Raw genomic sequence first — 22637 nt, 5'->3', positions numbered from 1 at the left:
TTCCCGCCCCTCGCGTCCCGGCGCCGCCAATCAATGGCCGGCGTGCCCGGCGGCTCTCGCCATTGGCCACCGGGAGGAGCGGGGCGGAGGCGGGGCTGCGCGCGCAGGCCGGGCGGGGCCGAGCCAGCGCCGTGGCCTCGGGCGCTCACCATTGGCCGGCACGCCCGCCTGTCTGCGACGAGGGCGGGGAGAGAGCCGGGCTGAGCAGACGTGCAGGAGGCGAAGCGGAGGTCTCGGGCGCTCACCATTGGCCCGCACGGCCGCCCGTCCGGGGCGTGCGCGAGGCGTGGGCAGGGCTGCGCGCTCCGGTAGGTCCCGTGAGGCGCGGCTGCGGGGTCGCTGGGCCGCCAGGTGCGGGGACGTAGTGCTGGAGCCGGCGCCCGGCAGCTGCCTCGCGGGCCGGGGCGACGCGGCTAAGCTGCAGGTCGGTCCGAAGTAGGGGCGGGGCAGGCTGCGGGAAGGGCTCCCAGAACCCGTAGGCCGGTGCTCATCAGACGCGGGGGTCGGGGGCTGCCGGGGAGGATTGTATCTGCTTCGGGGCGGGGGCGGGGGGCGAGGGCGGAGATGGCCGCCCTCGCTGGGCGCCACGGCCGCCGGGGGGGTGGGGGGTGGCCGGCAGCTCCTCTCTTGGCCCCTTCCCTCTCGGCAAGCGGCTCCTGTCGCGCGTTGGAGGACTGCCCCGGAGGGGTCCGCGGGGGTGGGCTGAGGCGCGAGGCTGCTTCTTCCGGGCTCTGCGTTTGGGTCGGACAACCCCACAGTCAGAGCTGAGAAGTGAGAGTAGAAAAGGGATCTAGTGCGTGCGGACGCCGCGTCAGTAGCTTCACGCCGGGGACCCTAGAGAACAGGGATGTACACGCGAATTGCGCAGGACGCTGACGTGCGCTGTACTTCCCGTGGACCCCCGTGCGTTGCAGGCGCCAGCATGGAAGCAGGCCCAGTAGAGAGCCTGTCGGTGGTGTACCAGAGCCAGGATTTCCTGGTGGTGAACAAGCACTGGGACCTGCGCATCGACAGTAGGATGTGGCGTGAGACCCCCACCCTCCAGAAGCAGCTGCGCCTCCGCTTCCCCGAGTTAGCGGACCCTGACACCTACTATGGGTTCAGGTGTGCAGAGGCCAGGCACTGGTGGCCCCCAGCGGCCTCTGCGGGAGGGAAGTGGCCACCCCCAGTCTAGCCACCCCTGATCCGCTGCCCCATGCCAGGTTCTGCCACCAGTTGGACTTCTCCACCAGCGGGGCCCTCTGTGTGGCCTTGAACAAGGCTGCAGCGGGCAGCGCTTACAAGTGCTTCAAGGAGCGCCGTGTCACCAAGGCTTACTTGGCTCTGGTAAGGTCTGACCAGTCTCCGAAGCAGGGGGTTCCCCAGAAGTGGTGGGTGGCCCCGAGAGCAGCTACTGACCCTCTGCCTGGCAGGTACGGGGACACGTCCAGGAGAGCCGGATGACCATCAACTATGCCATCGGCAGGAACAGCACAGAGGGTCGGGCTCACACCATGTGCATCGAGGGTACACAGGGTACGCAGGCCAGGGGAGTGGGGTCTGTCAGGGGGACATCCCTGGGGACCAGTGGGAGGGGGAGGGTCATCCAGTGAGGAGCCTGAGCGGGCAGGGCCCGTGGAGACAGGTGAGCTGGGCTGGAGTGGATTGGGCCCTAGGCTGGTCCAGCCAACCTTCACGCCCTGTCCTCTTCCTCACAGGCTGTGAGAACCCAAAGCCAAGTGTCACCGAGTTGGTGGTCTTGGAACATGGGCTGTACGCGGGCGACCCCGTCTCCAAAGTGCTGTTGCAGCCCCTCACGGGTACGTCTGGGGGCGGGGACCAGGAAGCCGTCCAGGCCCCTTTGCTGTCTGTTAACGATGTCCCTCGCACCCCTGGCGCGGTCAATGTCTGGCACCCACGTCTCTTCACACAAGGTGCTGCGGTGTCCCTTCTGTTACGTGTGAGATGAAACGGTGGCACAGGGGCAGAGTGGCCTGCCTGGGGCCGTTCCACTATCTCAGCCCCACACGGGGACTTGCTCCTGGACGTGAGGGCCTCTGGAAGGCCGGCAGGAGTTCTCCAGCGTGCCTGGCCCTGACCCTCCTGGCAGCGACTCTTGGAGTCGACCGCTTCTCTAAATCCCGATGTTCTCGTTTGTACCAGGAAACAGAGAGGTCTGCCATTTTCAAGGGTTTCGTGGGGCTTCCAGACAGCGACAGGACAGGGCTGGGGCGATGTGGGGGGAGGGGAGGGGCACGGGATGCCCTCCCCACCCTACGTGTTCCCTCGGCACCCCCACAGGCCGGACGCACCAACTGCGCGTGCACTGCAGTGCCCTCAGTCACCCCGTTGTGGGGGACCTGACCTACGGGCAGGCGTCGGGCCGGGAAGACCAGCCCTTCCGCATGATGCTGCACGCGTTTTACCTGCGCATCCCCACCCACACCGAGTGTGTGGAGGCCTGCACGCCAGATCCCTTCGTGCCCACGCTCGATGCCTGCTGGAGCCCCCACACCCTGGTGCGGTCACTGGACCAGCTCGTCCAGGTCCTGAGGGCTGCTCCCGACCCTGAGCCTGCGGAAGGGAGCCCCGGGCCTTGCAGCACTCCCACACCCTCCACCAGGCCCCCCGAGACAGAGGCACAGCGGGCGTCGTGCCTGCAGTGGCTGTCAGAGTGGACACTGGAGCCTGACAACTAAGGGCACCACGGTGGGTGGGAGCGCCAGCTGGGACCACTAGGGGTGGGGCTTCAGGGGGGAACCCTAGGCCCGTCCCAAGTCGGGGGTGTCCCTTTGTGCCGCGCCCCTGCGGACAGGGACGGAATCCCCTGGCTGTGGCAGCTAGACCTGGAGAGGGGCCGCAAGGCCAGCAGGGGGAGCCAGGCCGCCACGATTCTGGAGGATGAGGCCTTCCTCCAAGCCCCCTCTCCCCCAGGGGAAACCAAGGCCTGCCTTCCCGGCTCCAAAGCTTCATCCCTCGTGGCTTGTTTTTGTAAATTTGCCCAAGGTCTCCCTGCAAGAGGCAGAGGCAAGAGCTGAGCCAGCCTCAGGTTGGATCCCTCCGGGGCCCCCAGCCCGGGCCTCAGAGCACCTGGTCCTCACCGTTCTCAGAGGTCCTGTGTTGGTCAGCCTAGCGGGGCTGGGCCTCCCCTCTTGCAGACCCTGACCCATCCTGCCCGTGATACTGCCTTGTGCCTTTGCTTCTACCAGACTCTGCCCGTCGGCCCCCTCCTACCCAGATGGCTTGTGGGGAGGGTCTGAGCCACGCCTCTCGACCCTCTCACAATGCCTAGGCAGCCAGCAGTCCCGGATTTGGGCTTGGGAGTGAGGACGACCAGCCCCCATCCCCGGTAACACAGCCCCATCAGCCTACTTGCAGCTGAGCATCAGGGACTCAATAAATACTCAGTGACTGACCCCGTGAGCAATCGTGAATCTGTCCGACGTGGGGGACTTGGGGGTCCCGGATCCCTGCCCTCTTCCCTGCATGGGGCATACCTCTGCCCTAGGCCCCCCAGCAGGACCCAGGATGGACCTCATGGTCCCGGCTGCTGACCTGTCCTCCCCCACCGTGCAGTGAGCACCCCACAGCCCTAGTGTGAGGGCCGGGCTCTGGGTAGAGGACCGAAACTGGGTCAGTCCTGTTCCTGGAGATCCCTATTTCTGGCCAAAAACATTGCAGCATCCATCTGTTCTCACCAGTTCTTCCTAGAGCTGTGGTCTCCACATCTGCCTTAGGGCCCTTCACCGTCTCAGAGGGCCAGCCAGTCTCCAGGGTCGGGGAGAGCAGGAGGCAGGTGTGACCAGCCGCAGGACACTTGTCTGGACGCACTGGCCTGGGGGGGCCCACGGGCTGGTCCTACAGAACCAACAACAGAAAAGTCAGAGGGCTGGGTATACCTCGTATCCCCAAGGTAGGAAGGCACGAGGGTAAGGCACACAGGAGTAGGCACCGTCCTGGGGAACGTTCTCTGTGTGCTGCTGCTCCCCGTAAAAGACCTCCTTGGTGCCTTGAATCCCCCCGGGATCCAGAAAGCCTCCCACAGGCCAGGTCTGGACCTTGCTTCCTACGGGTAGGCTGGGAGGTTGTCTCCCACCACCCCGTGGGCCTCTAGGCTGAGACTGCAGAGGCCAGACACGGACGCACACGGCCTGTCTGTCCCCCCCCATGCCCTGGCCGTGGGTGGGCAGGGTTGAAGGGTGTGGGGATGGTGCAGGTGCCCCTGGGCAAAGGGGAAAAGGAGAGCTTCCTTAGCAACAGTGGCGGGACAGGCACTGCTGGTGGGGCCAGAGCATGGGCAGGTCCCCACTGGGGAGCTGCGTGTGCTGGTGGGGCCCCGCCCCCAGCCCCCAGCCATGCGGAAGGGCAGCTGGACTTCGGTTAGGCCTGTCCACACCAGGGGAGGGGGGAGCTGTCTTCAGCCGGTCCCTCTAGCTGTTGGCGCCTTAGGCCCTGGGTCAACACGCCTGCTTGGCGGTGAGGCTGGCTCTCTGGGCACGTGTGGCTCCCCTTGTGGTGCTGATGAGAGTAGTTCGGTGGCTGACCCAGCACCGTGGGGTTCCAGGCCCCCGTATCCCCCGGGCCCTGCCCCCCTCAGCTGGGGATAAGCTTCCACGGCACCTCCCACTCTACCTCAGGGGACCCATCCTGGGCCCCAGAGCGTGTGCACCACAGCTCTTTGCCATTGAGGACACCTGCCTGCTGCCTTCATCCCCTCCCGGCCTCACAGCACGCACACTTACGGACACACACGCTCACGGGGCAGAAAGTGCCGCATGCGTGGCTGAACCCAGGTGCCACACTGGATCCACGTGTGCCTGATGTCCCTGTGGGGAACACATCTATCATTCACATAGTTGTGGCCGCCCCCAGGCACATGCGTGTGCACAAAGACACCAGCACACACGACAGCTGCAGACACGCACGTGTACGAGTACACACGTGACCCCCAGGGCACAGACATTCCCCAGTGGGCAGGGGTGTGCGTTGGGCGGCTGCCAACCGTGAGCTCAGTCTGTCGCTCCTCCGGGGCCGGAGGGCAGGTGTCTGCTGGGCTCAAGGTCCCCCGGGGCGGACACGGCACCGTCACCTGGCACAGCCCTGGTCTCTCCCCTGCACATCTGCCAGGTAGGCATCGCTGCAGGACTGGGTCGCCAGGCAGGCAGGGTGTCAGGCGAGGCATGGAGCCGAGCAGGGACACAGGTGCCCACCCCCTGCACCAGCCCTGTGCCCCAGGGCTCAGCTGCAGGGTCTGACACACTCGGTGGGCTGGGGTCCCTAGTGGCTGGAGCACCCGTCACCTGGCTTATACCCCCCTGCATTGGACAGCCACCCCGGGGCGCGGGAGCAGCCTCCCTCTACAGCAGAAGGTCTCCGAGCCCAGGTGAGAAGTGACGGCTGGGGCAGGGCCACCCGAACCTCAGGGCGCAGGCTGGGAGTCAGTGTCATCGTGGCTCTGGGTGGGGAGCTGAGCCCCTCTGAGCTAACGCTTTGCTCCCTGCAGAGGACAGTAACACCCTGGGTGGAGTGCAATCTAGAAGCCCACAAGCGCCAACACCCTCAGGACCTCCATCTGCAGGCTGGCCAGGGCTGTTCCGGGGCTGTGGTGGGGGTTGTGGCCGGAGGCAAGGTCTGGCTGGGCCTCCAGGTCTCCCTGGAGGAGAAGAGAGCTTTCTAGGCCACCCAGGTGTGGGCACAGGTTAGGGAACCCCTGAAGCTTCAACCCCCAGCTCCGTGCGGGGGACTTACTGGGACCACCGCTCCTGCCCTGCAGCTGTGTGGAGATCTGTTTATCGGAGACACCAGAGCCTGCAGGTGCCATGAGCCCTGACCTGCTATAAGGAAGGCCCCAGGGTTAGGGCCGGCCCCCTTCTACCACTCCCTTTGGTTCCGCAGAGCTATTGTTTGTGGGGCTGTTACCCTCCCCAAAGACAGACACACTTGTGGGGCAGCCATCCTGTGTGACCCCAGACTGCAATGCCCTCTCTGTGCCCGGGCCGAGGAGGGCAGGGGATGGTGATGGCGTGGGCCTCATCACGTCCTATCTCCTCTCCAGCTTGTCCTGAACCCACCGCCCGTGACCCCACACCTTCCTGCACAGCCATGGGCCTCAGAGCAGGTGAGACTGCCCCCCCTCACAAAGGGGCACCGTGGACCCTCTGGGGGTGGTTCCCACGGCCGGCTCCTCTCAGGTGGCAGGACCATCTGTGGTCATAGGGACACAGGGAGCCCTGGGCAGACCCTTGACGGATGCCCCCACCAGGCAGGCACAGCCGTGCCGGGGAGGGGGGGGGGGCGTCAGCTGCTCATGGCCCATTCTGTTCCAGGTGCCCAGGTGAGCCCAGGCCTCGCCCTCCTCATGTGGCTCACCGCCCACTGCTCTTGTCCCCAGGCCCAGGGCTTCTCCCAGGGAGGGCTGGATGCCAGCAGGGCTGACCTGTGGGCCAGGTGAGTGCCAGCCCCTCCTGCAGTTTCAACCTACAGGTCACATCCTGGCAGCTGATCCCCTGGTGGGGGGGGGGGGGGGAGGGTGCGGCTCCAGGGGCAGCACCTGACGGCCCAGGCGAGACTGAGGCAGGGCTGCCCCCAGCACTCACCGACCTTGCCCCAAGGTGGCCCAGATCACCCAGTGTCCTGCATCATGTCCCAACCACACCAGAGTGGCCGAGAGTGGGTCCCCCAGGCTGTCGCAGCTGGGGCTGGGGCCGCTGAACCCCTCACCTCTCACACTGCTCTCCCGGCCAGAGTCCTCTCGGCTTTCTTCCCCTGCCCCGAGGCTTGGCTGCTCTCTCAGGACCTAAACAGAGACTCGGTAATTCCCAAGCACTGTTCAGAGGGCTCATGCGTGGGCTCAGCCACCCTTCCCTTCCCTGGGAGTCAGAGACCTCTTGTGGACCATCAATCACTGACCAATCAGTGTGCTGATTAGGCAGGGCTGGAGACCCAGGCTGAAGTCCCAAGAGATGCCCTCCCCACACACGGATTTTAGTAGACCCACAGCCTGCGGAGCACTCAGCTAGGAACCAGCCTGGCCGTGGTGACACCGCAGATGCCCAGACCACATCTGCTCCAAACACTCAGCCGTTGCTGGGGCCGGGGAGCTCACTCGAGCTCAGAGCCCCCTGGGACCAGGCCCCGGGCGGGAGCACAGACCCAGAGTCCAGGCCGGGGCCATACTGAAGCCCTGCTCATTGCCTGGAGCCTGGGGCCAACTACATGCCACAGGGGCACAAGTGCGTGCCGAGCAGAGCAGCGGTCTTGCCTGCACCCAGGCGCCACCAGCCACCCTTCCTGTGTCTCAGCCCCTGGGTGTTGGGGAGCTGACCTCCCTCCTGTGCACTGCAGTCCGGGCTACACCGCCCCCCCCCCCCCACTCACCGCCTGCCTCCTTTCTGCCCAGTGCCAACGCCTCCCTCCTGCACAGCTTCTGGTGCCAGCCGGCCAGCCAGCTGCCCCGGGACCAGCTCTCCGCTCTCATCAGGGCGATGGCGACTCGCCGGGTCCTCCTCAGAGCCTGGCAGGTGAATGGCTGTGGCGGATGGGTGCAGGCTGGGGTGCTGAGGGCAGGGGTGTCCCCAGCGCAGGACACGGGCCAGCGGGGGGCCTGCGGGGCCGGGTGGGGGCGAGCTCACGGTGGGGGAGAGAAGGGGGGAGCACTGGGACCCTGCGGGAGACACCGCCAGCGTCACCACCGCCTGAGGGGTGTCGCTTCAGTAGACCCCTATGCGACAGGGGGTCTGGCCCTCCAGAGGTTGGGCTTTCCCTCCCCTGAGTGATTCTCTGCTGCTGCCCACTTTGGATCATTTCTAGGGCCTTCTCCACCAATTACCTGCAGACCCCCTGCCTTCTGTTCTTGTGTTCGGGTGAGGGCTTATCCGCCAGGCCTGCGCTGGCCGCTTCCTCCCTCCATCTGTCATGCAGCGTCCCCCTTTGGGACGGGTTCTGGGCCCTGGGCAGATTCCCCCAGCCTGCTGGCCTCTCCCTGCGACCCACCGCTGATCCAAGCATTGCCCGTCCCTGAGTTTAAAGAAACGGAAAGAAGAAAAGCTACCATTTTGTCTCTTTATAACATTGGTATGAAATTAGTACTGAACCTAGAACGACCTCAAAGTAAGTCAAGCAACACAAGAAATCCAGGCAGGCGGCCCTGAGATAAATGCCTCTGAGTCACCGTAGTGCAGGGGGGCCCAGGGTGGGGAGGACTCTCGGGCTGGCCTTGACACATCCCAAGAGCAGCTGAGACGGGAAGACGACGTGATGTCCAGGTGAGGCGGGGTCCATGCAGGCAGGGAAGGGGCCACCCTGAGGGAGAGGGTAACGTGGCAGAGAGAAGGGGGCCGGGGGAGCCCTGGGCTGGGCGAGTGACCCATCACCGCCCTGCCCAGCTCAGCTGCCTGGCCAACCTGGCCGCGCTGCACGGCCTCCAGGACGACTTTGAGCTCCACCCGCCGGACCTGCTGCTTTTCTACAAGTGAGTGCCCGCTCCCGGCCCGAAACCTGGGCGGCACAGGCTGAGCGTGCCTCCTTTGGAGTCCCGGGGACCCCAGCTCCCCAGGGATATCCGGGCCACCCCAGAGCACCGTTGGCCGGTCCCCACCCTCCCGACAGCCCCCCAACCCTCCCACAGCCTGACGCAGGTGAGGGAAGCCGACTGCCGGGCCTTCACCCACCGTGCTGCCCAGGGGGACACAGAGCTGCTGGCCAACCTGCCGGACCAGAGGGCCGCCCTGCAGCGTGTGGCCTTGGCCTGCCTGGTAGGCACCGCGGGCGGGCCCCGGGTGGGTCGGGTGGACCAGAAGTGGGGCCAGGCTCACGCTGACCTGCCGTGCCGTAGGGAGGACCCCGCTTGCGCCTCAGCGCCTCTGACCTGCTGCTCCTCGGGGTCCTGGTGTGCGACATGGACGCGTCCAGCATCATGGCTGCTGACCCCCGTGTGCTGCAGAATCTGCAGCGCTGCCATCGGCTGACCGCCCCCCAGCAAGCCGCCCTCAACACGCTGCTGGCCAGTGGGGAGACCACGCTTGGGTAGGCAGGGCCGGAACTCTCTGCCCAGGCCTCCCCCTCCGGAGGAGACCGCCAGTGTGTACCGCTCTGCCGACCTTCGACCTCTCGCCCCAGCTCACAGCACCACTGACCCCGCAGCCTGGGACACACCAGCTTAGGGGTGCTGTCCCCACCCTCCGAACCCCACGGTCCCCTGCCCCCACACCCGGAGTGGGAGAGTCTCTCCCGAGCAGGGTGTCCCCCGCAGGGCAGGCCCCAGAAAGTGGGTGCTCGGAGAGGGGCAGGCAGCCTCCAGGCCCCGGGGCTGTGCTCCCGACCCTGACACAGTGCCCCCCTTTCCCACATGCCAGGCCTCCGGGTTCCTGGAACCTAGAGGGGCTGCGGGCTCTGGGACCCCTGGCCACCTACATCAGCTCCAGCCTGTGGATGCAGGTGCAGCAGGTAGGGTGCTCTGGAGTGGGGGGCTGTCCAGCTGGCTGTGGACAAGGGGAGGGGTGTCCGGCCGGCCTTCCAGCAGCCACTCAGCTGGGGACTGGTGTCCCCAGTCCCTCCCTGCCCCAGGGTTTCCATCCGTGGGGCGGGAGGAGGAACCAGGGGCCCCTGCCAGCCCCTCACCAGGGTATGGAGTCTGTATGCCCGCTCTGCCAGGCTGTGGGCCTGGACTTCTTCGGCAGCACGGTGGCCACATACCGGGCTGGGCGGCTTAGCCAGCAGGACGCCAGGCGCTTCGTCACTGACTTTCTGAAGGCCAAGGCTGAGTCGGTGTCCTCTCGGCCCAAGCGGGGCACAGGTCAGTGTGGCCACTGTGGCCCGGGGATGCTCTGTCTCCTCTGCTTTGGGCTCCTAACCCTAGGGCGGGCTCACCCAACATGTGGCATGCTGGCCTGGGCGTGGCCTAGGGGTCTGCATCCAGCCGAGAGGTGCGGGGGGGGGGGGGGGGGCGGGGGGGGGGCATCGGGATTCGTTAGAGCCCAGTGGAGCTGAACTGTAAGGTCGGGCCTGGGTTGGGAGTCGAGGTCAAACTCAATCTGGTCTGGACACAGTTTTCTTGGCTAGAGGTCAAGCTTGGGGAGGGAGTCAAGGGCAGGCCAAATTCAGGAGTGAGGTGGGTGGGGCCCCAGGTCAGCACAGGTCAGCTCAAAACCCCCAACCCACCCCCAGCCACAGGGAGACCCTGCCTCCGCGGGGACATCACGGCGGCCACGCTGCGCGACGACCTCTTTCTGGTGCACTATGACTGCGTGCAGCTTGAGTCCTGCCTGGGGAGCCGCGTGCTCAAAGCCAACCTGGACCCCCTGCTGCAGCACCCGCTGCCGGCCGAGTGCCAGCGCGTCGTCAAGGCCAAGCTGGCTCGGGTGCGCCGTGGACCAGCTGTGGGAAGAGGTGGGCGGGCGCCGGGCGGTGTGGCCTGACCCCCCCCCCCACCCCAGGTCTACCCGCGCGGGGTCCCCGAGGAGCAGCTGCCGCTCATCGCCTCGCTGGTCTACCTCTACTCCCGCTCCGAGATCGGCCAGTGGAACGTCACGTCCAGAGACACCGTCGTGGCCCTGCTGGCCTCAGATGTGGCCCTGGAGAACCAGACTGAGGTGAGGGCGGTGCGGGGGGCGTGGGGGTGGGGGGCGCCGACCCCGGCCCCGCTGACCCGGCCTCGCCTACAGGCTGTGCTACAGAAGTACCTGGACCACAACGGCACCCTCACCGGCGCCCTGCTCGTGGCCATCGGGGGCTCCCGCCTCTGCTGGATGAGTGCCAGGCAGATCCAGGCCATCAGGCCCTCGGAGTTCCGGTGAGCAGCCCCAGTGACCGCCCCCTCACCGCCCCTCAGCCAAGGAGGGTGGGGCTCGGCCAGGCCACCTAAGGCTGTTAGTTTTCTACGGCTGCACAACAGAGTGCCATTAACCCAGCCGTTTGAGACCTCTCGCTGTCTGGAGACCGGAAGTCTGAGATCAAGGCGTCACAGGACCAGCTGCCTCTGAGGCCTGCAGGGGACGTTCCTGCTTCTGGGGCTGCCCGAACCCCTTGGCCTTCCCGGGCTGGCAGACACCTCGCCCCGGCCTCGGCCTCCGTGGTCACGCGGCCTCGCACTCGGTCTGCGTACAGATCTCCTTCTTGCATCCAGTTGTTAGACCTTGGGCCACACTAATTCAGCGTGGGGTCATGTTAGAATAGACCTACAGATAGCGACCACGACTCCGTTTTCAAACAAGACCACCTTCTGAGGCTGGGGCAGGTGCGAGTTTGGGGAGGGACGCTATTAGGCACAGTACAGAGGGCGAGAGGAAAGCTGTGGAGGGGAGCGGCCAGGAGCGTCAGGGGCTCCCAGCCTGCCCAGCAGCCTCCTCCTCCCCCAGGCTGGCTGGGGCCCTGGATATCTCCTCCTGCCCTCAGAGCCGGAAAGACGTGCTCTACGCCAAGGCCCGCGAGGCCTTCGGCAGCACCAGGACCACGGCTGCGTATTACCGCTTCATGCGTCCTTACCTTGGTGAGACCCTGCCCTGTGTGCAGCAGCCCGTCCCCAGAAGCCCGCCGCCCCTCTCCCCTCACCACTGCCCGGCCCCCAGGAGGTGCCCCTGTGGAGGAGCTGCGGCATCTGGTCCAGGCGAACGTCTCCATGGACATCGACACGTTCACCAATCTGAACCCCCATGTGCTGCAGGTGGGCCCTGGGGGCTGCCTGCCCAGGGGAGGCCCAAGCACCCCAAAGTCAGAGGGATGCAGACCGCGTGAACCCCAGCTCACTGCTGCCAGGCCTCAGCCCTGTGCTCACTCCTCAGTCAAGCACTGCCCTGCCAGGTCTGCCCTTGACCCCAAAGCTGGCCTCTGTGGGACCCTCCGGACCTCCCCCCACGGCCCCCTCCCTTCCCTCGCAGAGCCTGAGTGTCGGCAATGTGACGACACTGCTGGGCCAGAACGTGGGGGACCTACAGAAGGCACGGAGCCACCCGACCATCAGCTCTTGGCTGCGCAGCCTCAACAGGTCGGCCCTTGGCGAGCTGGGCCTAGACACGGACCCTGCCGGCCTCAGCGGCCCAGGCCGCTCCACCACCGTCACCCCCAACACCGCGCCCCGGGGGCCCTACCCAGCCCCCACGTCAGGCCTTCCCAGGCACAGCGCCCCCGCCTCCGGTATGCTCCCAACCCGCCCTCCCCTCTGGTGGGACTTCCCCACCCAGCCCGGTCGGTCTGCCCAGTGCCTCTGTGGACCCCCGACCTCACACTCTGTCAGCCACTCTTTCTGTTTGTCTCCCTGGGTGGCATCTGGGTGACACCGGCCTCACTCTTCACTGGTGGCTGAGTTATTGAAGGACAAAATCCCCTCCTCCAAAACCTGCTGAGTGCCAGAAAGTGGGGGGTGGGGGGGGTGGGGGGGAGAAGCTGTGCCATCCCTGCCCAGGGCCCAGGACAGCAGCCTACATGGCCTTCCCCAGCTGCAGGGACGGTGTGAGCCTTGAGGGGGTGCCCAGGCCCGGGAGGCGGTGGGACAGCCCGGGGGCGGCTCCCAGCCGGGACTGATGGGTGCTCCCTCCATGTTCTGCCTACAGGCAGCCCACCAGCCCATCTGGGGTACCTGCCACTCTCTGTGGCCCTACCCTCTGGCCTCCTGTGGCTGCTGTACTGGGGCACCCCAGGGCTCAGCCAGGACTGCTCCTGGGACACCCGCACTATGGCCTCTGAAGACGGCGCCGCCCCAGCACCACGAGCAGGGAAACGGGGGCTGGTAGCTGGGGTCCACCACGTCCGGCATTCTAGGGGCCCGCAGGGCTGGTCCCCACCCACATCCAGCTCCCAGGACAGGGAGCTGGAATGAGGATCTGGGCCCACCCCAAGGCCAGCCCTGAAGAGTTGACGGAGACGCTGTCCCAACCCTCTGGTCTCCCTCAGATGCTGCTGGGAGGGGGCATCCCTGAGGGATTTGAATAAAAGACAAGGTGACCTTCCGCCTGTGTCCCTTTGTTCTGAGCCCGAGGAGGGGCAGAGACCTTCTCAGCCGGGAACGGACTTCTGTGCCGTCGTCTTCCGGCCGTGTCCCCTGAGTGTTGGCCCGGACTCGGAGGGGAGACCCCAGGACTGGAAACAGTGGTAGGAAGGCCCTGAAGGCCACCTGCCTGCCTGGACTACCTCCCCTGGACCCCCTCCTCCAAGTGCAAATAGGAGGGGCTACAACTCGGGAACCACATCTGCCAGGTCAGGGCCTTCCCACCGCGTCCTCAGAACACCACAGGGTGCCTCTGCAGGGAAGGAAAGTGTCCTTTTATTGAACCCCAGTCCCCTTGAGGCGGGCCAGGGAGCACCGGGGCCGCTTTGGCCAGGCGGGGCCTCCAGCAGGGCAGGTCCAGCATCCGGAGCAGCGGGCTCAGTTCGGGACCAAAGCCCACAGCAGAGTCGGGGCCGCAGTGAGCACAGGTCCGGGTCGGAGCAGGCGGGCGCCCCCTGAGAGGGCCTCTGTACAGAGGGAGTGACTCAGACGCCCCATGCCGCTCCGCTCCGACCCCACCCAGCCGGCCACCCTGGCCCACCTCGGAAGCTGAGGTCCAAGACCAGGTAGCCATTGGGGATGCCGCCTCGAAGCCCCAGGCCCAGACTGTCCAGGTCCTCCTGCCGCTGCCGTGAGATCCAATCCCGCACGGGGCTGCTCTCCCGCGCCGCCTTCAGGCCCACCAGGTTCGGACCCAGAAGGTTTCGGACCTCGGCAACGGTCAGCGGCTGCCAGAGCCCCCAGCGGGCCGTCAAGGGCGCCCTGCCTCACCCACAGAAGGCTGCCGGGCTCTGCTCCGCCCAAACCTCCCGGCGCTTCCCTTCCCGGGCGCACAGAACCTGCCTTGGCCGCTCCGGGATTCCGCGCTCGCCCCTGCGCGAAGACAGCCCCTGCCTGGCCCCGCCCCTCCCGTGCCCCCCCCCCCGCCCCTGGGCCCCGCCCCGTGGGGGCCCCGCCCCGTGGGGCCCCGCCCCCGCGGCCCCGCCCCGCGGCCGTACCACCACTGCCTCGGGCCGCAGCGTCCGGAATGTGGCCAAGTCCATGCTTATGTTCTGACGGCTGAGAGCCCGCAGGTCCTCCGTGGCGGCCCCACCTGACCGCGGGGAGAGGGCCCCAAGCGTGAGACCACGCAACAGCCCCCAGTCTTATCCCCTGCCCGGAGGCTGCAAGAAGCCGTCCTCCTTCCCCAAGATTCCCTTTTCCTAAGTAGTTCCTGGGCCCCGGGTTCCCCTGGTGCCCATCTGACCCTCAGGGTGCGTGGAGAGGCCGGAGGTGGCCGCGGGAGCATCTGGGCCGGCTCAGAACTCACAGGGTCTCCACCTACACACACTCGTAAGGGCACAGGGCACAGTGACCACCAGTCACACCAGCAGTGGCCTAGTGAGGCAGGAACTGGCGGCCCCTGCGTGGGGAGCCTTGGCCATCACCGCCCCCTGGGTGTACCCTGGCTCACCCAGATAGAGCTTCATCTTCTCGAAGTATTCAGACCCGCTCATGTTCTGGAAGGCAAGGCGGGCCTTGCGATAGAGTACATCCATCTGGGCCGGGCGGCATGCATCCAGATCCGGGGACCGGGCTGCCCTGGAGAGGCAGCAGGGCCCGGACAGTGAGCCCAGGGCGCAGCGTGCCCACCACCCCCGGCAGACCCCTGGGACTCACCAAACAACGCTGTGGTGCACTGACTCCAGCTGCTCAGGACTGAGGAAGCACAGGTACGTCGGATGGAAAGCGGCCAGTGTGTCCAGAGTGGCTTTGTCCAGCTGGCCCCCTCCCACCAGATAGCGGGCAATCAGGGCAGCCACCTGTGGAAGGAGGCCACGGGTGCCTTGGGGCAAGGAGACCCACAATCCCCTGGGGTCTGCACGGCCTCACACCACCCGCTCCCTCCCTGTCACCTGAGCATCCATTTTGTGCCCTTTGCTGACTTCAAGAAGAGATTTCACGGTTTCCAGGGATATCGTGTTCCACTTGTGGATGTCCTCGGGGGTGAGCTCAAGGAAGAAGTACCCGAGGTGCCGGACCAGGGACTCGGGGTACCCCTGTGGATAGAGCTGCCCGGGGAGGTGACTGGATGGATGGCTGGGTATGCTCTGGCGGGGTGGGCAGGTATGAGCCCCTCATGAACTACCTCGTCCAATTTGCGCTTAAAAACGCCCAGCTGCTGGTAGGTGAAGGGCACCATGTTCACCCGGTCCATCTGAGCGGCCAGCAGGGCCCCATCTACACAGGCCTCCAGCTCCCAGGGCTCGTAGAATACAAGGTTTTCATCCACCACACGGGCCTTCCGCTCTGGTGGGCAGGCTTTCTCTGCGGGGGCAGGCGGGGGATTGAGGGCTGGACATCTCTTGTCAACCTCCTCCTCCCAAACCCTTACGTAGACAGACCCTGGGCAATGCAGGACCCCCTCCAGGCCTCAGTTTACACATCAGCAGAATGGAGTGATTCTGTCCCTTCTCCGAGGTTGTCACCGTGGAGCAAGCCGAGCGGCCAGAAAGGGCCACGGGTATGGGCAGGTGTGAGCCCACGACCCTACCCCATCCCCAGGTCTCTTGACAGCCAGTGGGACAGGGTTTCCCACTTACTCTCTGTGTCCCGCCGGTCCCTCGGGAGGAGGACGGTCAGCTCAGGCCGCTGCCAAGACAGGTCCCGGGAGGTGCCTTGCAGCCAGGGGGTCATGACACCCTGAGGACAGAGCAGGGCTGTAGCTGAGCTGTGCATGGCCGGGGGTCCGAGGCCCCCTACCTGGGGCCAGACACCTTCCTCTGTCTCCCCAGAGGGAACTTACCGGTCGTGAGTCTGCAGCCCGGACCCTAGAAGGTAGCACCCATCCTGCAGGGGAAGAGCATAAGGCTGGAAGGGACAGCCAGGGATTCCTGGGGTGCCTGCCACCGGCCCCCACCGTATGTAGGAAGGAGGCAAAGCTGCTCCCCCAACACTGTGCTCCCCCCACAGACTTAGGCCCCTGCACCCCATGATGTCACAGCCCACCCCACCCCAAGGGCTCAGGCGTCCCTCATCCTCCTCCTAAGCCTTCACTGCTCCGGTCGAGGAGTTACCCTCTCCGTGGACACTCTCAGCTTGGCCTGAGCGCCCATCACTGCCCTGGCTCAGCCGCTAATGCTGCAGGGCGTGGAGGTCCAGCAGGGGGGCCGCCACAGTCACCTCTGGGGACAGAGACACGGCTGACAGCCTGCCCAGGTCTAGGGCACCTACCTACAACTTGGGGCACCCATCTGGAACTCAGGGCACCTGTTCAGGACTCAGGGCACCCGCCGAGATTCGGAGCACCCGCCAGGACTCGGGCCACCTGTCCAGAACTTGGAACAGCTGCCTGACCTCAGGGCACCTGCCAAGGATGGGGGAGGGGGCACTGCCCACAGGCAGGGAGGAGGTGTGGGGCAATGAGAGCCTTTCTTGAGGCCCCTCAGCTGTTTGGGCCCCCACTACTTTGCAGCAGCACCCCCCCCCCCCACCGCATTACTCACCGAGGCTGAGAAGCAGGAGCAGGAGGCTGCAGTGGGTGGGGGTCCCACGGGACCCCAGGGGAGGCAGAGCAGCCTGCAAGGCCATTGTCTGTGGAGGACAGCCGCTCTGATATCCCCACCGTTTGGGTGAACAACCCCCCCATCCCCCTGACTACCCCCCCCCCCCCGCACCCCTCCTTTCCCCTCCAACCCACCTGCCTCACCCTGGGCCAGTGCAGGGCCTTATGAGGCTGGACTGTCTCAGAGCCCCACACCGAACCTTCTCAGGCCCCTGCAGGTGGCGTCTCTGCGGCCTCCAGCCCTGCTCTCAGGACTGACCTGTCCACCTGACCCGCCCCCTCCGGGAAGCTGGCCCCTCCTGCAGGGGGTGTTGAGTCCGAGTCAGCCAGGCCCCCAGCAGTGAGCCCAGGCGGGCAACTGGTTAGGGCAGGGCTGCCTCTGGCCCAGGCTGGCCTGATTCCACATTTGCACCAGAGCTGGGGATAGATTTGAGTGACCCCCCCCCACAACCTGGGGCGTGGCCACTCTCTCCTCCCCATCCTCCTGCTCCTGGCACCTGCCAGGCTTTGTGCAAACCCAGGGCCCGGCTGGACAAGGCCACTGAGGCCCACCTGCTCTCCTGCTTTCTCTTCTGAGGTCCCTCCCAAGACAGAGGCCTCAGTGTCTTGTGGGTACAACACCCCTTCTTACCTGCCAGTCCCTTGGGTGAGGCAGTGGGTGGACAGGGATTCTGGGGCGGTTCCCCTGCATTTTTGGAGTGGGGTTCAAGGGGCCTTGCCAGCCAGTGTGGGGTGTGGCAGTGGGTGGAGAGCCGCTTTCCAGAGAGTATTGTCCCAGGTAGGGTGGGGACCTGCGGGAGACCGAACCAGTGTAGGCCAAACTACATTCACCCCTCCCAGGGAGGGAGGCTGCCCGCCCTGGGCGTGGTGAGCGGAGACATCCCCTCCCCGCAAGCCTCCGTGCAAGCCTGCGTCAGCCCCACCTGGGGTCAAAACTGAGGGGGGCGCACTCACCCATCAGCAACGCCTTTCAGCGGGGCGAGGAGCCTAGCGCTGGGGGTGTGTCCTGGGAAGTGGCCCCAGGTGAGCCTTCTCCCCTCCACCCCCAGGTTCCAGAGGTGGCGCGAGAAAACCAGACCCCCAGACCAGTAAACAGGCAATGGAGTGAGGGAGGACCCCGCCCCTTGGATGGGTGAGGCCAGGTGGGCCCCTCCCCAGGCCCATGTAACCAGAGAACCCCCAGCACCTCAGATGGGGCTTCCCAGGAGCCCCTGCAGGCCACCGTGGGCCCTGGAATCTGCATCCCTCACATCTCCACCCCCAGACCCACCCCCGGAAGGCCAGGTTGGGGCCACGGAGGCACTTCAGCTGTCAGGTCTGCAGCTTCCGAAGTGGCCTGAGCTCGACCTGCGGTTTCAAGTCTGTTCCCGCCAGTCTGGAGTGCCCGTGTTTGTGTGTGATGTGGAAACAGTCCCCAGCAGAGCTCTGTCTCCCTCTGCGAGCCTGCTCTCGAGCCTCCTTTTCTGTCCTGCATCGTTCCCTGGGGGGGGCGGTGGGGGGCAGTACAGGGAGGGTGTCAGGGCTGGCCCCATCTCTAACCCTGAGGCCTCTGTGACAGCAGCCACCTGGTCGCTGTCACCCTTCAACACCTACACGCTGGCTCAGGGCCAACTGCATGCTGGGCCCTACTCAGATGCTGGCACATGCTAGAGCGGGCAAGGTTCGGGGCCTGTCCAGGGCCCTGGCAGTGGGGCCTGGTGACAGAGAGGCTGGACCTGCCCCTGCCTTTCTGCCCCTACCCTGCTGCCAGGTGGGGTCTGGGGTCTGAGCGGACCACAAGCTGCTCAGAGCGCAGAATGAGGCAGAGGTAGCTCTGCCTTGACAGATTAACGTCCAGCTCCTTCCTCCGGCCTGAGCATCAAGAGCTCAGAACTCGGGGCAGGCCAGCTGCCCCACCCAGCCCACCCCAGCCCAACCCCCCACCCACCATCTGGTCTTCAAGCGACAGAAAATGAAGTCAGACCACATTCCCAACTTCAGGTCCTTCTGGTGCGAGTTCGCAGGGGAGCCGGACAGGTTCTGGGTCTTCCACGTATGGTCATTTAGTCAGCCCCAAGCACAGACACGCTGTGCAGCCAGCCCGGGGTCACGCAGTGTGGCCAGAGCAGCTGGCACTAGGGCAGAACTGACCCCGAGGAGAGTTGGGGGGGGCCTCACACTCGCCGAGTGCGAGGACCTTGGAAGGGGGCATCTGTGGTGGCAGGGGCCGGGTTGCCCCCCCCCCCCGCCTGCTTCTTTGGGGTGGCCAGGGTCCCTCCCAGGTGGGCCCTGGGACCAGCCTTGGCTAACGCCCGCTCCCACTCAGACCTTGGCTAGAGGTGCCAGGAGTGCTGATGGACGTGACCCCACCCTCACCTCCCCAGGCATGTTCATGCGGGTGACCCAGACCCCAGCTGGGCCGTTGTCCCCACCCCACACAGATGAGGCCATGGTCAGCCCCTTTTGGCCCTGGATACTGGGCTGGACCCCAGGACACCACGGGAAAGTCCCCTGGGAACGTCCCCTGGTGCCAGTGGGCCCTGCACTGTGGTTCTTTCAGGGCAATCGACCAAACCCGAGCCTCCTTTGCCTTGGTTTCCTCAACCCGGAAGTGAAGTGGCCAAGAGGCTGGCACCGCCTCAGGTCAGTCAAGCCAAACAAAGGAGGCCTTGCCAGCTGGGAGCAGGCTGCCCCTGCCGCAGGAATGTGGGGGGGAGTCACCCGGGAGGAGGGAGGGCCCCGGGTGGAGAGCAGCCCCAGCCTGGGCCTCCCCTGGGGGGCGCGGGCATGTACCAGGCTCGAGTTGGGAGCTGACGCCTTACTTCACAGCGTCTCACTGCCCCATTTCTCATGCCGTGAGACGAGGCTCAGTGGGCAAGGGTGGGTCCCCCACCTGGTGCCGCCACAGGATCTCCGCAGGCCGCCCCACTAGTCCTGACACCGGCGAGGACGCGGAGAGAGAGGATCTCTTTGGCACTGCTGGTGGGAATGCTGGCTGGTGCGGCCACTCTGCAAAACGGTATGGAGGCTCCTCAAAAAATTAAAGGTAGAACTACCCTACGATCCAGCAATGGCACTGCTAGGCATTTACCCAAGGGATACAGGTGTGCTGTTTCGAAGGACACGTGACCCCCATGTTTATAGCAGCACGATCGACAACAGCCAAAGTATGGAAAGAGCCCAAATGTCCAGCGATGGATGAATGGAAAAGAAGATGTGGAATATATACACGATGGAGTATTACTCAGCAATCAAAAAGAATGAAATCTGGCCATTTGCAACTACGTGGATGGAACTGGAGGGTATTATGCTAAGTGAAATTAGTCAGTCAGAGAAAGACAGATATCATAGAACTTCACTCCTATGAGGACTTTAAGACACAAAACAGATGAACACAAGGGAAGGGAAACAAAAATAATATAAAAACAGGGAGGGGGACAAAACACAAGAGACTCTTAAAGACAGAAAACAAACTGAGGGTTGTTGGAGGGTTGTGGGTGGGGGGATGGGCCAAATTAGTGATGGGCATTAAGGAGGACACTCGTTGGGTTGAGCACTGGGTGTTATACACAGGGAATGAATTACCAGAATCTACTCCTGAAATCATTATTGCACTATATGCTAACTAACTTAGATGTAAATTTAAAAATTAATTAAAAGAAAGGAAGAAAGACAAAGACAAAGGAAAGGTCCATCCAGGGGTGCCTGGATGGTTCAATTTGTTAAGCGACTAACTTCAGCTCGGCAGCTCAGTCATAATCTCGCGGTTCATGAGTTCCAGCCCTGCATCGGGCTCTCTGCTGGTCAGCACAGAGCCCACTTCAGATCCTCTGTCTCTCTCTCTCACTCTGCCCCTCCCCTGCTCTCCCTCTCTCTGTCTCCTAAAAGTAAAAATAAACATTAAAGGGGTGCCTGGGTGGCTCAGTCAGTTAAGCGTCCAACTTCGGCTCAGGCCATGATCTCGCAGTTGATGAGTTCGAGCCCCGCATCAGGCTCTGTGCTGACAGCTCGGAGCCTGGAGCCTGCTTCAGATTCTGTGTCTCCCTCTCTCTGCCCCTTCCCCGCTCATGCTCTGTCTCCCTCTGTCTCAAAAATAAAATAAACATTAAATTTTTTTTTAAATAAACAAGGAAGGAAGGAAGGAAGGAAGGAAGGAAGGAAGGAAGGAAGGAAGGAAGGAAGGAAGGAAGGAAGATCCGTCCACAGATGACAACTGAAACATTCCAGACAAATCATAAAAACCAAGTCCTTAAGGGTCCTGGGGAAGGAACGAAAGCTAGCAGAATTTGGAGGGGAATTGACACTGACGGAGGAGAGCAGCAGGGAGGAGGTCTCCCTCTGCGTATGTAGCTTTGCCCTGAAGATAGTCAGAGGCAGGGTCCCCGTGATCGGGCTCCAGCAGAGATCCCACCATCTTTCTGGCTGAAGGAGGAAGGAGCCCAGGATTAGCAGATCCCAGAGAATAAGCGAAGAATTCTGAAAGAGAGCCTGGGAAGGGGACCCCAAATTCTGTGTTTGAACTCTACCCAGGTCTCTTGCTGACCCCTGAATCATACATGTGCAAGGCAGACTGGAAACAGCTCAGCCAAAGATGAAATACTGGCTGAGACCGACGGGTCTGCAGAGTTCACTGTTCAAGCCTAATCAAGTTTATTGCCAGCCAAGACAAAAGCATCAACAGTCTTCACAGGAATATAACAGAACGCAGTGTCTCTACGACATGATAGTCACAGTATTCATGGTAAAATCCAAGACCGTGTCAACTATACTTTGCTTAAGAAAAAATCCAGGGGCACCTGGGTGGCTCAGATGGTTGGGCATCCGACTTTGGCTCAGGTCATGACCTCACAGTTCACAAGTTCGAGCTCCTCATCGGGCTCTGTGCTGACAGTTCAGAGCATGGAGCCTGCTTTCGATTCTGTGTCTCCCTCTCTCTCTGCTGCACCCCGGCTCATGCTCTCTCTCAAAAATAAATAAATAAATAAATAAATAAATAAATAAATAAATAAATAAATAAATAAAATTGTTAAAGCAGCTATTACAACTATACTCAACCGAGTAATGGAAAATAGGCTTTCATGAATGGAGATGTAGGATACACACACACACACACACACACACACACACGCATATAACCAAGTTTTAGAAATGGCAAACACGCGATTTGGAATTTTAAAATCCACAGGGTGAGCTTAATAACAAGATTAATCACTTCCAATTGAGAGTCAGGTAGGAGCTCCTCAGTTGCACGGTTAAATGGGTTTTGAAATGTGGAAATTTCCTTTGCGAGAACACTGAGGAGCTGTAGTTTGAACTCAAAACATACAGCTGCTGCCGATGCACAGAGGAGTGGGGAGCCCGCTTCTCGTTTCAGCTTAGACAGCATGGGAAGCATGTGACCCGCGTCCTTGCGATTCACATAACGTCATTGGTTGAGATGGCAGTAACGTGTGTATGTTTCACATACAAGTACTTCTTTCCCTTGTAATTTGAGGTTAAAATCATTAAGAGACATGATCAAGTCTGAAGCAAAAATTAAATTGCAAAGCAATTCAGTGTTCGATAATTTAGGTTAAAGGAAGTTCTTCACAGTGAATACAACAAACAGTGGATTGTACACTTTAAATGGGTAAGTTGGATGACATGGGTATTATATCTCAATAAAGCTATGTTTTAAAAATAGGCCGGGGCACCTGGGTGCCTCAGTTGGTTAAGCATCTGACTCTTGATTTCAGCTCAGGTCATGATCTCACGGTTCGTGAGTTCAAGCCCCGCATTGGGGTCTGCACTGACAGTGTGGAACCTTCTTGGGATTCTCTGTCTCCCTCTCTCTCTGCCTCTCCCCCCTGCTCATGCTCGCTCTCTCTCTCTCTCTCTCTCTCTCTCTCAAATAAACAAGCATTTAAAAATAGACTAGAGTAGAACAGAATAAAACAAAACAAAATAAAAAACAGGCCAAGGCAAGAATATCCAGTAGGAAAAGGACCATCTGTTCAACAAACGGGGATGGGACAACTGGACAGCGACATGCAAAAGAGAGAAATTGAACCACTTTCTTACATCACACACAAAAATAAACTCAAAATGGATGAGAGATCTAAATGTGAGACCTGAAACCATAAAAGTCCTTTAGAAGAGAACACAGGCAGTAACTTA

General features: G+C 62.9%; 3 protein-coding genes across 15 annotated transcripts; 2 read left to right on the top strand and 1 right to left on the bottom strand.

Moving 5' to 3' along the window:
- Positions 1-223: 223 nt before the first annotated feature.
- On the top strand, positions 224-3395 carry RPUSD1 (RNA pseudouridine synthase domain containing 1). Of its 2 annotated transcripts, XM_027043687.2 has the most exons (6): positions 224-424; positions 915-1104; positions 1203-1326; positions 1413-1515; positions 1698-1799; positions 2281-3395. In XM_027043687.2, the coding sequence occupies exons 2-6, from the start codon at positions 923-925 to the stop codon at positions 2676-2678; spliced, it is 909 nt and encodes a 302-aa protein (XP_026899488.1). In that variant the 5' UTR covers positions 224-424; positions 915-922; the 3' UTR covers positions 2679-3395. The 2 variants fall into 2 exon arrangements, with proteins under 2 accessions (XP_026899488.1, XP_026899489.1); XM_027043688.2 differs by lacking the exon at positions 915-1104.
- Positions 3396-6271: 2876 nt separating this feature from the next.
- LOC106977343 (mesothelin-like protein) lies at positions 6272-12920 on the top strand. 7 transcript variants are annotated; one of them, XM_053213431.1, is made up of 13 exons: positions 8073-8243; positions 8369-8449; positions 8606-8732; positions 8813-9003; positions 9333-9423; positions 9631-9772; positions 10144-10337; positions 10413-10568; positions 10641-10768; positions 11334-11464; positions 11544-11638; positions 11853-12108; positions 12525-12920. In XM_053213431.1, the coding sequence occupies exons 1-13, from the start codon at positions 8236-8238 to the stop codon at positions 12788-12790; spliced, it is 1866 nt and encodes a 621-aa protein (XP_053069406.1). In that variant the 5' UTR covers positions 8073-8235; the 3' UTR covers positions 12791-12920. The 7 variants fall into 7 exon arrangements, with proteins under 7 accessions (XP_053069405.1, XP_053069406.1, XP_053069404.1 ...); XM_053213430.1 differs by lacking the exon at positions 8073-8243 and adding exons at positions 6272-6426; positions 7379-7499 and having other exon boundaries at positions 8364-8449; positions 9333-9772; positions 11371-11638; XM_053213429.1 differs by having other exon boundaries at positions 11371-11638.
- MSLN (mesothelin) lies at positions 12856-18781 on the bottom strand. Of its 6 annotated transcripts, none has more exons than XM_027043720.2 (13): positions 18466-18781; positions 17773-17982; positions 17134-17293; positions 16444-16531; positions 15744-15787; positions 15541-15640; positions 15087-15265; positions 14854-15009; positions 14618-14760; positions 14412-14539; positions 13957-14051; positions 13500-13686; positions 12856-13425 (listed from the first exon to the last, which is right to left on the bottom strand). In XM_027043720.2, the coding sequence occupies exons 3-13, from the start codon at positions 17191-17193 to the stop codon at positions 13337-13339; spliced, it is 1269 nt and encodes a 422-aa protein (XP_026899521.1). In that variant the 5' UTR covers positions 17194-17293; positions 17773-17982; positions 18466-18781; the 3' UTR covers positions 12856-13336. The 6 variants fall into 6 exon arrangements, with proteins under 6 accessions (XP_026899521.1, XP_053069407.1, XP_026899523.1 ...); XM_053213432.1 differs by having other exon boundaries at positions 14854-14997; XM_027043722.2 differs by lacking the exons at positions 17773-17982; positions 18466-18781 and adding exons at positions 16172-16328; positions 16638-16801 and having other exon boundaries at positions 17134-17741.
- Positions 18782-22637: the final 3856 nt, after the last annotated feature.

Source organism: Acinonyx jubatus, chromosome E3 (assembly GCF_027475565.1).
Source record: "Acinonyx jubatus isolate Ajub_Pintada_27869175 chromosome E3, VMU_Ajub_asm_v1.0, whole genome shotgun sequence".
NCBI classification, from domain to species: Eukaryota; Metazoa; Chordata; class Mammalia; order Carnivora; family Felidae; genus Acinonyx; species Acinonyx jubatus.
This window is presented reverse-complemented; position numbering and strand designations above follow the sequence as displayed.